The 14,828-nt window shown below is 56.3% G+C and overlaps 1 protein-coding gene and 1 long non-coding RNA gene across 2 annotated transcripts in view; one reads left to right on the top strand and one right to left on the bottom strand.

The window, feature by feature from the left end:
- Positions 1-14,828, bottom strand: part of LOC142069480 (uncharacterized) — a 179,270-nt gene that overhangs the window by 121,874 nt on the left and 42,568 nt on the right. The window lies entirely within an intron of this gene.
- Positions 6,312-14,828, top strand: part of RTN4RL1 (reticulon 4 receptor like 1) — a 69,935-nt gene continuing 61,418 nt past the window's right edge. The window contains exon 1 of the mRNA XM_048824245.2: positions 6,312-6,713. Within this exon, the coding sequence (XP_048680202.1) occupies positions 6,701-6,713 (13 nt within the window). The 5' untranslated portion in view covers positions 6,312-6,700. The remainder of the gene's footprint in view (positions 6,714-14,828) is intronic.

The raw sequence follows: 14,828 nt of genomic DNA, 5'->3' as shown, positions 1-14,828 counted from the left end.
GGTGTCGGCCATTCTCTGTGTCCAGACCCCTGGTGGTCAGTCCCCAAATGAGCTAAGCTGCTCCCTTTTACACCAGTGCACCTGGAGTAGGCCCAGTAGAGTCTAGGGGGCATGGTTTCCTCAGCCCACAGTGTAGGGTTAACCCTTCCCGACCAGTGTGGGGTGAGTGCGACCTGTCACACTCCCCACATGTGCCCCCTGCCCATTGCACCCCTGGCCACCTCCCCTCTCCATGCACCTCACCTCTACACATGCTGAAAGAGAAGTAGAAGGAGCTAGAGGCCTCAGGGACAGGACTGACACCCAGTACCCCTCAGAAAGCTAAAAAAGGTGAAATGGCTTCAAAGCAGGAAGGAGAGAGAAGAAAAATCAGATGGGTTCTTGCCAAGAAGATACGTCTGGGTGGGGAGCAGGGGGCCCGGGTGACGCTGACACAGGGCAGAGTCCGGGTGGGGAGCAGGGGCCCGGGTGAGGCTGACACGGGGCAGCGTCCGGGTGGGGAGCAGGGGGCCCGGGTGAGGCTGACACGGGGCAGCGTCCGGGTGGGGAGCAGGGGGCCCGGGTGAGGCTGACACGGGGCAGCGTCCGGGTGGGGAGCAGGGGGCCCGGGTGAGGCTGACACGGGGCAGCGTCCGGGTGGGGAGCAGGGGGCCCGGGTGAGGCTGACACGGGGCAGCGTCCGGGTGGGGAGCAGGGGGCCCGGGTGAGGCTGACACGGGGCAGCGTCGTCCGGGTGGGGAGCAGGGGGCCCGGGTGACGCTGACACGGGGCAGCGTCGTCCGGGTGGGGAGCAGGGGGCCCGGGTGACGCTGACACGGGGCAGAGTCCGGGTGGGGAGCAGGGGGCCCGGGTGAGGCTGACACGGGGCAGCATCCGGGTGGGGAGCAGGGGGCCCAAGTGAGGCTGACACGGGGCAATGTAAAGGTGGGGAGCAGGGGGCCCGAGTGAGGCTGACACGGGGCAGTGTAAAGGTGGGGAGCAGGGGGCCCGAGTGATGCTGACATGGGGCAGTGTCCGGGTGGGGAGCAGGGGGACCCGGGGATGCTGACACGGGGCATTTTCGCAGAGAGGTGTGGTATGAAGTCAAGGTTGTGCAGCATTTCACATGTGCCAGATGATCACCTCAATGAAGCTTTCAGAGTAACAGCCGTGTTAGTCTGTATTCGCAAAAAGAAAAGGAGGACTTGTGGCACCTTAGAGACTAACCAATTTATTTGTATGCATCTGATGAAGTGAGCTGTAGCTCACGAAAGCTTATGCTCAAATAAATTGGTTAGTCTCTAAGGTGCCACAAGTCCTCCTTTTCTTTCAATGAAGCTGTTCACAATGGGTCATAGGAGTCAGTTTCCAGACACTTCTGAAGCCGCAGGTTACTCTGGCTTCCCTAGTGTAGCGCGCCCAAGCCTTTGCGACTAGCATTTCCTGGGACTCCAGAAACTTGGTAGCCAACGTGGCCAATGCTTTCTTGGAGGTGTAGTCATGCAGGTGGTTTTATAACGGTGCTTTCTCCCCACTCTCTGAGGGGACGTGTGTCCATAAGGCCAAAGGAACCATTAACAGGGATGGCAATGACAACACCTTCAGAGGGTCTGGTTCTTAAGGCCCTGCTCAGAGATTTGCCACCAGTGATCACTCCAGTCTGGTTTAGCTGTTTGACAGAGGAACGATCCTGCTGTACGCTTGGCACCATGCGTTGACAGAGAGGGTTCTGCGTCACAGGTGTAGTAATTCCCAGCAGTCCCTCTCCTGAATGCTCTATCCCGGAGTGGGCCTCCCATCTCCATAAAAAACAATGGCTTTTCCAGTGGCTCCCTCACAGTGAATGGATTCCCCTCTGCCAATCCCCTCTCCAAGGCTGGGCCATATGGCAGGTTACCTGAAAGGGACCACTGAGGTTCCCCTCCCCCATGAGCTGCCAGTTCCCTAGCACCCAAAAATGGGGTGTAATGGGTGACCAAATACTGCCTACAGCGGACCCCTCCCTTACATGGGGCTGCAGCTTTCCGTCACCACACAAGTCTCTCTTCATATCTGCCCTTGAGTCCTGATCCCAAAGCATGTGCCAGGACCTACTTGCTCTCAGGGCTCTTTATGTTTTCAAAACAAGTTATGTAAGCTGCGTAGACAAGGCTGCCTGTTCCTTTAGCTTCTCTCCACAGCACTAAACGTCCTCATGGCCTGTCCTCAGTCCCAGCCCCGTCTGAAGGGAAAGCAGCTCCTCCATGACTGCCCTGGCTTGAGCAGAGAAATGCTGGGCAGACTGTCATTGTGTGGCATGTTATGCCAGTTGGACAGATTAACTTCCTGCAACCACCAGAACCCAAAGTAATGTGTCTCATATCCTCCTGCTAATTAGAGCCCTAGAGAACGGTGGTCCTGTGAAAACAATTCATATGGTCCTAAACACTTAACCCTTTCCCTCAAACACCAGATGGAAGTCTGACATCCCCCAAGCAATGTGCCGTACCCCCCCTCAGCTGTGCTCCATAGAGCTCTGCTGGAACAAGCTGTCTGGGAATGTTCTGATCTCTAAATCCCTGGATCAAGCGCTCTGGGGCAATGGACCAAAAACCCCATCAAGAAGAATTTTAGGACTAGCTCCGGCCATTGCTGCGGCTGCAGCAGCCCCACGCCCTGCTCTCTCATCCCCTCCCTTTCCTCCCCGGGCCCCCGCCCCCTAGGGGGCTGCTGCTTTGACACAGTGCACTGACAGGTGCTCAACTGGCTCTGTCTGTCAGGCTCAGGGTGAGCGAGCAGAGGATGGGTCAACCTGCTCAGCAGGAGCCCTCCCTGTCTGATAAAACCAGGCGGGTGTCAGGATCCCTCAGACATGGGACCCTGATCCACAGATTGGCTGGATTCAGTTAATCCATCTATGGCTGTGACATCAGCATCCAACTGTAACCTCACCAATGGGACTGTGCTCCAGGGAGAGGCAAGGGCAGGAGGAAGGGGCTCCCTGGAGACCCACCTCACCACAATCCTGGGATGCAAGGTCAGGGAGTGAATCAGGCAGGAGGCAGAGTTTGGCAGGAAAAGAGAAAGTGATTTACATACAGAGCTCCTGGGCCAGCAGTGATGGGGCAGGAGAGAAAGAAAACACAGGCCCATTGGGCAGCAGATTTGGGGATTGATCAGGATTTGTTGAAGCGCATCAGGGCCTCTGGCACATGCACCATCTGGCTAGTGCTCAGGCTCTGCTCCCAAGCCCCTGACTGCTATTTCTAAGGCCCCCCTCACATTAGTCTTGGAGCACCAGGGACAGGAATTACAGTTCTCATAAAGGGGCCCCAGTGGGCTCTGCTTTTTGCCTCTCCTAGGTCCGGAGGCTTCTCTCTCCTGCAAATCATCATCAGTCAGGGGTGCCTTACCCTACGCGCTGGGCCCAGCTTCCTCTCCCCGCCTGATAACTGCACAGGTGAAGGGCCGTCTCTCTGGCTCTCAGCCTGCGCACCTGGGGCTTCACTGCCCCAGAGGAGCACAGCTGGCCCAGGGGGTCTCCCTGCTGAGGCCGGATCCCCGCAGGCCTGGCGCCTCTTGCTGGCGTCACACACTGACACACTCGCTGCTGCATTTGGACTTCTCAGACATTTGATTACAAACTAATTAAATTAGACCTTCTCTCCCCTACACGGGTTGAGTGACAGCTGCACCACACACTCCCTTCCCTCTGCACTCCGTCTTACTCAGCGCTTGAGTAATCAGTGCCTGGACAGACTTCGTCCAACAGTGGGCTCATCTCACACCCCCCTTTCACACCATCCCACCAATGCGCCCAGTCCCCTCATGCTCCCAGGGCTGCGGAGGGGTTTGTACATTCCAGGCGAGTACAGTCACTGGGCTGCTCGGGCTTTGGAAGCATTCCCGGTGTGTGTGGAAAGAACAGTAACCACCCTCGTGATGTTCACATCGCAGGCTCAGAGAAATGTGGGGCTGGAAGAGACCTCGAAAAATCATCTAGCGCAGCCTCTGCGCTGAGGCAGAACCAAGTAGCCCTCGATCATCCCTGATCGGTGTTTGTCCAACCTGTTCTGAAAGCCCACAATGATGAGAATTCCTCAGCCTCCCTCGATAGCCTGCTCCAGAGCTCAGCTCCAGAGTGACAAGTGCTTCCTCATATCGAACCTAAATCTCCCTAGCTGCACATTAAGCCCATGACTTCCTGTCCGGCCTTCCCTGGCCATGGAGAACAACTGAGCACAGTGCTCTTTGAAACAGCCCTGCACATCTCTGAAGACTGTTTTCAGGCTCTGGCATCTTTTCTCAAAACTAAACATGCTCAGTGGTCTCACCCTTTCCTCACAGGTCAGGTTTTCTACACGCTGGGTCATTTTTGTTGCTCTTGTTTGGACTCTTTCCAGTTTGTCCACATCAAGGCCGTGTAGAAGGCAAATCAACCCAACTAGTCCGCCAAAGCCTCTCTTAGCTTTTGGGTTGACAGAGACTTTATGAAGCTCCCAAACTCTACTCTGCTGGCCTCGGCTCCCCACCATTCTCCACAGCAGACCCTTGGTGGAGAGAATCATTCGTGACTTACAGCCTCCAACCTGAGGCCCAAATCTATCTTTCATTCTTTGGTGTCTGTGCGCTCAGAAGTCTCCGTCTGGGAGGCCCCTGACAGCATCCCATTGGGGGGCAGGGGGATTCCCGGCTGGGAACAAAGAGAGGCTCTGCGATGCTCCCCACTCTCTTGGCTTCAGACTGAACTTGCTCCAATACTCAAGTGCAAAAATGCCTCTGTGAGAACTGGCTGACGTGCAGCCTCCCAATGGCGGACTGAGGCTGGCGGGAATGTGCCCTGTGCTCTCACTGGTCACAGCCCAGACTGCTGACTCTGGGTGGCTCTCACATCTGATTAGAAAGTAGTGTGGAGAAAAGGAGAGGGGGAGACAGAGCAGTGGGGAAGGGGCCAAAGAGAGGGAAAGAGAACAAGGGATGAGAGAAAGCGATCGCAAAGGAGATGGGGAAGGGTGGCACAGAGAGATCTACCCAGGTGACACTCCCATGAGCCTTTCCCTGCAGACATGCAGACTGGAGCCTGGCTCCCAGCTGGATTCAGGGACCAGCAGGGGCAGGTGACACTGGGCCCAGCAGTGACAGGGATGCAGGGAGGGTGCGGATGCGGCCAGGCGGATTCCTGGCTTAGCACTTAGCTGCTGTATGCCCGCAGGTGGGGCAGGCTCCGGGGGGGCAAGCCTCCCTGCAGCCACGGGAAGGAAATGCCAGGTACTGGGGGTGCCTGGGGGGCGCTCAGGGTGTTTCGCTCCCTCCGCTCCCCTCCCTCCGCAGCTCTGGTTTTCCTGAAGGGCGCAGATCACCTGCCCAGGGGCTTCCCTTCTCTGCCCCCCGTCTGTCTCTGCTGCCGGAGGCAGCCCCGCGGCCGCCCCAGCCCCAAGTCCCGCACTTTGGCTGTTTGAAACGGGCCTGGCTCGTGCCTTGGAGCAGCCCCCGCGGCCCTGCCAGCCCCGCCCTGCCCGGCAGCCCCCGCCGGCCTGAGGGGAGCGGCCCGCCCGCCCCGGGCTCCCCCCAGCACCCTGGCCAGCACCTGGGGCCCGTCTGTCGCGCCGGGGCCGGGGGCACCGCTCCCCTGTCCCGCAGGCGGCGGGTCACGGGCGCCGGGGCCGCCGGCGCCGGGCTGCAGACAGCGCCCGCCCGAGCATCCCGCGTGCCGGGGGAGTTGGCTCCTTGCGTTGTCATAGCAATGGGGAGAGGGTCTTGCCTGGCACGTTGTCATAGTTACAGCAGCTGCCTGTCCGCGCGAGGCGCGCCCCCGGCCAGCCCCCTCCCCATCCTGTCCGCTGGGCTCGCTGGGGCCAAGGGCCCGAGCCGGCCCCTGTCCCGGCGCTCAGCGCGGGGACTCGTGTCTCGTCGCCGGGCAGACGGAGCCTGCCCAGCCCGGGCCCGGGCGTCCCCAGGGGCGAGGCGCAGCTGGCGCCCGAAGCCCCCCGTAGGGAGGCGGAGGCAGAGCCCAGGGCACCTAGAGCACCGAGCCTCGGGCAAGTGCGGGCAGGGCCACCCCGGGGCAGGGGCCGGGGCAGGGGCAGGGGCCGAGCCCGCCTGTCCAGAGCCCCGGGGCAGGGGCCCAGGCAGGGGCTGGTGGCCCCCGTGGCCGGGGCCGGGGGGCCGGGGAGCCGGGGGGCCGGGGCCGGGGGGCCAAGGGACCGGGGGGCCGGGGCCGGGGCCGGGGCCGGGGCGGGCGGATGCGGCCGCTGGGCAGCGAAGCACTTTCACAAACGTTAGATGGGAGGCGGGAGCGACGGGAGCGGAGCGCAGGGGAGGGGAGCGGCCGGGCTCGCCCAGCCCAGCCCAGCCCGCAGCCGCCGCCGCCGCAGGAGGAGCGGGGAGAGGGACCCGGCGCGCCGAGAGCCCCTTATAGGCGCAGCCCGAGGGGGTGGGGGGCGGCAGCGGCGCCCAGCCCAGAGGGGGGCGGCTCCCCCCCTAAAAGCCGCCGAGGGGAGCGAGCGCCAGGCACAGGGGAGGGAGGGAGGCAGCCAGCACCGCGCCGCCGCCTTGCGCGCTCCGCAGCCCGGACTCCGGCTCCGCTGCCCGCTCGCGATGCCCCTGCAGGGGCAGCTGCCCCGGGATCCGGCTCCGCGCTCTCGGATTAGCAGCCGCCGCCGCCCGCAAGCCGGCCCCGGGCTCTGATCGGCGCCGCGCCGGGAGGTTTCGCAGCGTCCTTCCCAGTGGCACCGGCTCCAAGATGCTCCGCAAAGGTGAGTCCGGGCTCGGGGCCGCTGGGCAGGGGCTGCGCGGGGCAGCGCGCTTCGGAGGGGTCGGGGCCGCCCGCGGGGCCCTCAACTTCGGCACTTGGCTCCGTGTCGCCAAACTTAGGAGCCGCGGCGGGAGCGGGCGGGACGCGCCAGGGCTCCGGTCCGCTGTCCAGGGTGCTGGTGCCGGCCACGGCGCTCGGGGTCCAGCGGCGCCAGCGCCGGGGGACGGAGCCCCAGCCAGCGGCGCTCCGCCGGCGCCGAGAGACGCCGGGGCTGGGGGGCCTGGGGGCGCATCGCCCCGGCCTCAAACTTTAATGCAAGGAAGAGTTGGGGGGAGCTCGCGGGACCGAGCTGGGGGCTGGGAACTCGCGGGCTTTGTCTCGTCCCCTTTGTTCCTCGCTGTCTCTGTGTCCCCGCTGCCCCCCCAGCTCCTCTCCTGCCCCGGCCCCGCTCCCCGCTCGGCCCTGCCCGAGGCTGGATGTTCTGATCCAAGCCCCCTGGGAGGCCGAGAGCGGAATCGATATTTCACAGCCCCAGACGCGGGGATTATAGGATTTGCCAGGGTAGCTCATTAATTTTCCAAAGGCTGGAGAGTTGGGTCCTTTCTCGTTAACCCCTGCGGCGCCGGGAGCCGGGCTGCGCTCCCCACCTGCCCGGCGCTTCCCCAAGATGCTCCTTCCCCATGGGGAGCTGCTGGGCTCCAGCGAGCCGCTGGTGATGTAATTCCCCGGGCGCTGGGCGAGGCGCTCGGCGCCTGGGCACGGCGCTGCTGGAGCTCCTGCTCTGCAGGAGGGGAAGGGGCGCTCCTCTCAGCACGCCCTGGGTCCGCTCCTCTTCCCTCGGGCAGGCGGTGCCGCCAGGGCCCGGGGGAGCAGGGGAGAGGGCTCTGCTAGAGGCCGGCCTGGGCGCCGCGGGGCTGGCGGGTTGCTTGGCAGAGCTGTGCGGATCCTTGGCGCAGGCTGGTTTTTAATTCCTGATGACTGGCCCAGGAGGAGGGCAATAAAAGCAGGGGAAGAGAGGGCCGGGGGGGGGCTCTGTTGTAAGAAGGGGGCTTCAGGGACTGGCAGTGAGCTAGGGGAACCTTCGAGCTAACGCTAAAGTTTGGCGATATTCAAGGGAAAAGTCTCAGCCCCCCTCACATGTCCCAAGAGTCCCTGCACAGCTGCACCCCTCTGTGCCTGTGTAATCCTGCAATTGTCACAACTCTGGGCAGGTGACATCACAACCATTTCCATGGCAACAAACTAGGACATCATAGGCCAAGATTTTTGACATCACTACAAAGGAAGAAGCCAAAGTCTGGGTCCTCTCCCTCCTCACACATGCACCAATGCCAGCCACTGGCTATGCAGAAAGCAATGGCTGGGCAGGCTGTGTGTCTCGGTAGAGTCCTGGGGCAGGCCAAGACTTGGTAGCCCGGAGGCCAGGAGCGGGTCAAAGTCAGCACCGAGCCCTGAGGCCCTGAACCCCCAGGTCACGGGTGGTCACTGAGGCATCGTGGGGACTTAGGGAGGTTTCCAGTGGCCGTGGCTCCACTCCCTTCTATTGGTCCCCTCTTCTGGAAGTTCTCAGCTGCAGCTGGCCCATGCTGAGCGACTGAGCCCTTCCACTAGGCACTAGGCACTCTCGCCTACCCTGTCCGATGCAGGGTGCGTGTGGAACAGGCCAGGGAAGTGGCACCAGGAGGCCTGGCACTTCCTCCACAGGCTCGCACTGAGGGATGGTCTGTGCCTTGCTGTGCTGAATTCAGTTCACATGCCCAGGATCTGATTTATAGGCTTGATGTGAGCCCCGGCATCAGGAGTAAAGGACACTAGGCCTGTCTCTCAGTGCATAGCTGGTGGCACCAACCCTAAAGCTTTCCCAGGGTGAGGACTTCCTGGAATGCTGCACAGGAGAGAACTCGGGATCCCACTTGGAGAGCCTGGAGCACGGGAAGGAGTTTCTCTGCTGGGGAGTAAAGACAGCTGCAGGGCCTTGGGTTCTGAGTCTTAGTTCCTCTGACCTCCAGTGGACTTTGTGCAGCTTATTAGTCAAAACAAGTTTGTTGTTGCCCCTGGGGCTAGGTGTTCAGTGTGCTGTGTCCTCTGGCGAGCACCATCCCTACAAATGGACCCCGTCGGAAAACAAAACTTGCTCAGAATCCCAAGCGTGCCAGAGCTGCTGACAATGCTGAGAGCAGAGAGAAGTAGCGGCTGCCTTGGTTTCCAGCCCCTCCATCACCCAGGCACTCCTGGGGATAGCAAAAGCACTGCCCTGGTCTGAAAAAAGGAGAGGAAATGAGATGCAGAGACTAGGTGGAGCTGCTCCCCGCAAACAGGAAGGAAGGTCTGGTAAAAGGGTTTCATTTCACCAGGACTAGCCTGTTAAGGTCAAGATCTACAGCTCTCATTTTCAGAGCTAGAAAAACAAAATGCAAATCAACAGCCTCTGGGCTAATACAGAACCTATTCTTAAAGTTTTTGTCTTGTTAAGCAAGGAAATAGAGTGCCAAATAGGCTTTGTTAAGTGGCAGTCTAATTAATAATTTAAAATCTTGTAGCTGTCTTTCATTAGAATTTATCTGTACATCAACCACAAAATCAGTCAAACACACTCATTTATAAGTTAATGCCATCTCTGAATAATTCAACAAGCAGCTAGATTAAGGCCTGCATTCCTACAAGATGCATTCCATTCTCAGGGCTTCTGTAGCCAGAGGGTCCCTGTATGGCAGCTTGAATAGGCCCAATTCCTTGGCAAGTCTGCAGTGCTGTGGTACAGTCAGGCGGGTACATGGCTACAGTCCCCAAGTGCTTCCCCGGTGAGGCCACGTAATTCTGCTGGGAAGGGAATGAAAACAAACAGAACCCACGAGACATGCCGGGCGCGTGTGCGCAGTGCACAGGAGGGGCCACAGCAAGAGTGAGTGAGGAGGCAGACTCCCAGGTTCTCCCTCCCTGTAGGGAATGGCTGAGGGAAGCAAGGAACTTTCTGCGGAGCACTAGGGCCACGCTGATTTCCCTAGAGCTTCAATGCAGCTGAGAGCTGGTCATGCTCCATGTCAGAGGAACGTGGCAATTTGGAGCTTAGAGAAATTCCTACTGGTGTGGGCTTTGGCCTCCTCTGGGCTCCCCATACCCACTCCATGGGATGTCTCAGCAGGCTGTAGACAGGGGCAGAGAGGTTTCTGGAGGCCATTCCAGGGGCCCAGAGATGTGCTTGGGCGGTTTCCCTTGTGAGTGAAGAGGATTAAACTGTGGCTTTTTGTTTTGCCTCCATCATGTCAGAGCTGGTTTGTCACTGCTGGGGTCCCATGGGGATGCCCGGGTGGAAATCTCTGGGAGGGACTTTATTCCAGTCCATGTCAATGCCCCCCAGTCTAGCTCTACTGTGCAGAGTGTCCTATTACAAACTGTACCTCCCGGATGCCTTGCTGAGAACAGCCTGGGGCAGATGGGGGGGATGAAGGTTTCCAGATGAGATGCAGCAGAAGAGACACAGGAGGTACCAGGAGCAGGAAGAGCAGAGAGAAGGTTCTCCCCGACTGGCCAGACTGTGGGCAGGGACACTGAGGAGGCCAATGCTAGGGGAGAGGCGGGTGAGGGGATGGGCTGACACAAGCCTATGGAGGGTTTTAAACACTCAAAGGGAGGTTTTCAGCGGGCTCTTACAGTGAGCAGGAGCCAGTGGAGAGGTCTGAGGAAGGGATGCTGTGTCATATGACTGCACATACATGAGTAGGTGGAACAGTATGTATAGTGGGGGTGCTGAGAGCCATTGAACCAAACTGTAAACCCCGTGTATGATTAAACCACTTCAAGCTGTGGGGGGAGGGGGCAGCACCCCCTGCACCCTTAGCTCCAGCACCCTGGTGGGTGACAGCATTCTGCACAGACCAGAGCTTGCAGAGCTGGGATGTGGGGAGGCTACAGAGCAGGGAGTTACAATTGTCATGGCAAGAGGAGAGCTAATCTCTCTGACATCTGCACTGTTCTCTTCATCATGGTGTCCCAATGCCTGCGAGCTTTAGGGAGTAGGGACATTGACAGCTTTATCAGTCTGTAAAGGGCTAGGCACTGCAGGACTCAATCATAGTAACAAAGTAATGAAGGCCTGGATGAGCATGTCAGGAGAAGTGGAGCAAAAGCCATGCTGTACCCATGCGTTCTTCCATACATGGCAATAGTCAGATGGGCAGATGTGTCAGATTGGGGAGGAGAAGGTGAGTTCAAGGTCAAGGAGGATGCCAAGATCATGGACAACAGAATCCAGGGGTTGAAGTTGTCCATGTGGCTCGTTCAGTCCACTGACATCTCTTTTTAGCGCCTCTCCTGCTTAGCTGAAAGCTTCCTGCGCCAGATGAGCAGCAAAATGACATTAAGTTAATTTCATGTTGTTGCTCAGCTGGTACATGGAAGGGAGCCAAGGAGACAAGCAGGATGGAGTTGCTGGGGTAGGGAAGGAGATAAAGGGGCCAATCTGAACTTCTGCCCATTTCCCTTTGCAGAAGGCTCTTTTTGTTAATAACTTGAAGAGAGAAACTGACTAGAATCAATCCTTGTTCATTCTGCATCAGAGGGCCTGGCTGCAAAGGGGAAGGGACCAGACATTTTAGTCAGTTTCTCTTTACATCCAGCTTCAGGTGTAAAGAGACAGATGGTGAAGGAAAAGGGGTAATCCTGGGTAGTTTTCCTCAAGGAGGGGAGAGAGACGGAGCTGAGCTCAAGGGCTATTTTCTTGCCTGGGACCTTATTTAATAACAACATTTTCATCAGAGTAGAACATAGGCCTCATTTGGGATTGGGGACCCATTGAGCCAGGCCTTGGAAAAACAGCTATTAAAATATGGTTCCTGTACCAAAGATCTAAGAGACCTTTCTGCCTAGGAGAGGTCAATTCTGTGACGGGAATTGAGAGGAATTGAGAGGAAGCCACAGCTTTATTTGTTCAATGCAAGTTGAAGATTTTCAGGTGGGAGTCATTAGAGGTGTCAGAATGTGCAGAGTGGAGGGTCATCGCTGTGAAGTGGCCAAGAGGTTTAAGGGTAGAGCTTAGGTGAGTGTGAGAGGGAACAGAGAATTGACTCTTGGGGTGTGGATAGCTAGTGCTACAGGGCAGCAGCAACAGGGCAGCTACAGGGCAGCAGCAGCAGGGCAGGCATCTGCTCATTTCTAGGCATACCTGTATTCTAAAAATAGTCCCATAGCTGCACTTTGTGTCTCCTCCCGAGATGTGGCACATGGCACCAGCCGGTTCCCACCACGGCCCTTATACTAAGAAGAATCTACAGCCATTTGCCCTGCAGAGCACAGGCTGCTTGGAACAGAGGCCCACTTTCCTGCAGACCGAGTGTATCTGTATCTCGGTAGATCACCTATTTTGCAGCAAGACCCATTTGCTAGATTATGCAGAGTGTGTACCCACGGCCATCTCACCTGCACTCAGCCCACTCAGCCATTACTGCAAGCCTATTTCAAACATTCCAAACTTCTGAGTGGGATCAAAGAGCTACATTAAAAAATACATCAAAATAGAACCCACCCCATGCCAGAGAACTGCTTCTCTCTTTTAGATGTATGCTTTACTCTTTGCTTCCAAGTGATTTTCAATACACCTTTCCCTAGCATGCTGGTCTTGGAGAATCAACTCCTATTATCCATGGAGTAGGTACAGCATGGATAGTTGAGGAGCAACCCTCCCTCATGGCCCTGTCAGGTGTACGAGGGAGTATAGTCTCTGTCCGATCCACTCAATCTCTAGCTCTTCTGCATAGATGTGGATAGGTGGATGCACAACTGGTTGAAAGACCATACTCAAAGAGTAGTTACAATGGTTTGCAGTCAAACTGGGAGGTCGTATCTGGTGGGGTCCTATGGGGTCAGTCCTGGGTTTGGTACTATTCAATATTTTCATTCATGACTTGGAAAATGGAGTGGAGAGCGTTCTCATAACATTTGAGGATGACACCAAGCTGGGAGGGGTTAGGAGCACTTTGGAGGACTGGATTAGAATTCAAAATGACCTTGACAAATTAGAGAATTAGTCTGAAATCAACAAGATGAAATTCAATAAAGACAAGTGCAAAGTACTCCACTTAGGAAGGAAAAATAAAATGCACAATTACAAAATTGGGAATAACTAGCTAGGTGGTAATATGCTGGAAAGAATCGGGGGGGAGGTAAAGTGGATCACAAATTGAACATGAGCTGCAAACAAGGCTAATATAATTTTCAGCCGTATTAACAGGAGTATCGTATGTAAGACATGGGAGGTAATTGTTCCGCTCTACTCGGCACTGGTGAGGCTTCAGTTGGAGTCCTGTGTCCGATTTTGGGTGCCAAACTTTAGAAAAGATGTGGACAAATTGGAGCGAATCCAGAGGAGAGCAACACAAATGATCAAGGTTTACAAAACCTCTGACCTATGAGGAAAGGTTAAAAAACCTGGGCATGTTTAGTCTTGAGACAAGAAGATGGAGGGTGGACCTGATACTAATCTTCACATAAGCTAAGTGTTGTTATAAAGAGGATAATGATTAATTGTTCTCCATGTCCACTGAAGGTAGGACAAGAAGTAATGGTCTTAATCTGCAGCAAGGGAGTTTTAGGTTAGATATGAGGAAAAACTTCCTGACTTGAAGGATAGTGAGATACTGGAATTGGTTACCAAAGGAGGTGTGGAATCACCATCCCTGGAAGTTTTTAAGAATAAGGTTGGACAGACTCCTGTCAGGGAGGGTCTGCGTTTATTTGATCCTGTCTCAGAGCAGGGGTCTGGACTTGATGACCTTTTGAGATCCCTTCCTACATTGCTATGTGTCACGGAGTGTGGGGGAGTCCGGGGCCTGCACCCCTCTTCCTGGGATTCACTGAGACTCTCAGCCAGCCAGTAAAACAGAAGGGTTATTGGACAACAGGAACATCGTCTAAAACAGAGCTTGTGGGTACACCCAGGACCCCTCAGTCAAGGCCCTCTGGGGGAGCAGGAAGCTTAGACCCCAGCCCTGCGGTTCCCTGCGTTCCACCACCCAGCATCCAACTGAAAACTAACCCCCCCCCCAGCAGGCTCTCTCCTGCAGCCTCTGTCCACATTTCCGGGCAGAGGTGTTATCTCCCCCTCCCCCTCCTGGCTCAGGTTACAGGCTCTCAGGTCTCCCATCCCCAGTGAAACTCCCCTGCCACATTCCCAGGTCAACACTCCCCCCTCCCTGCTGCATCACACTATGATTCTGTGAAGTGTGCCAGTTTTGAGGTGGACATTTGTCCACTAGGAACTGCATTGGGACTTCCTCTTACACAAACCACTGAACAGCCTTTGAAGATAACAGCTTTTGACAGCTAAGAACTTGAGCCACATTTGAAGCAGAGAGTTGGAATTGAAAAGCTGGAGTTAAAAAGCTGAAGCTGTAACCCATTATCAATCCCCTGAGCCATCCTGTGTGCAGACTTGATTGTTAGATATGCTCCTTCATTGCCTAACCAGCTATAGGTGCCCACCCAAGACACTCAGCTGAAATGTGGGAAGAAACCATCAGCCTAGACTACATGTTTAGTGTCCCAAGGTTACAAGACTTATCCCTGTGTAAACAGCCTGCTCCTGAATATCACAGTGAAAAAGAATTCTTTAAAAGAAGGGAATGAAATAAAAAACCGAACAAAGGAACAAGCAGTGTAGTCTGTAGGAATGAGCGCTTTGCTGGGAGCCAGGATACCTGAATTCTCATTCTGCCTTTGCCACCCCTTGCTCTGTGACCTTGGGCAAATCGCTTAATGCCTGTCTCTTAGTCTGTAAAATGAGGATAATCATTCTGACCTACCTACCCAGGATTCTGAGTGAGTTTCTACACAGTGTTTATAACATGGTAACTGGTTCGTGTCTTGCCCTATGGAAGCACTGATTGTTTCGACCAGTTCTGATTTCTACCAATGTAAACAGGCAACATGGTCGGAGCACATTGTCTGAGGCACATGATCTGAACACCATTGGTCTGAGCACTGCACTGAGCCGGCAACTCCTAAATTCTAGTTCCAGCTCTGACACTGATTTAATGGGGGGGCCTTGGGTAAGTCACTGAACCTTCCATTTGCCGCCTCTGTGAAATAGGGATAGTAACAATTACTTTACCTGACACACAAA

The sequence above is a fragment of the Caretta caretta genome, chromosome 17 (assembly GCF_965140235.1).
Source record: "Caretta caretta isolate rCarCar2 chromosome 17, rCarCar1.hap1, whole genome shotgun sequence".
Classification (NCBI taxonomy): Eukaryota; Metazoa; Chordata; order Testudines; family Cheloniidae; genus Caretta; species Caretta caretta.
Note: the sequence above shows the minus strand (reverse complement) of the source record. Positions and strands in the feature narration are given on the sequence as shown.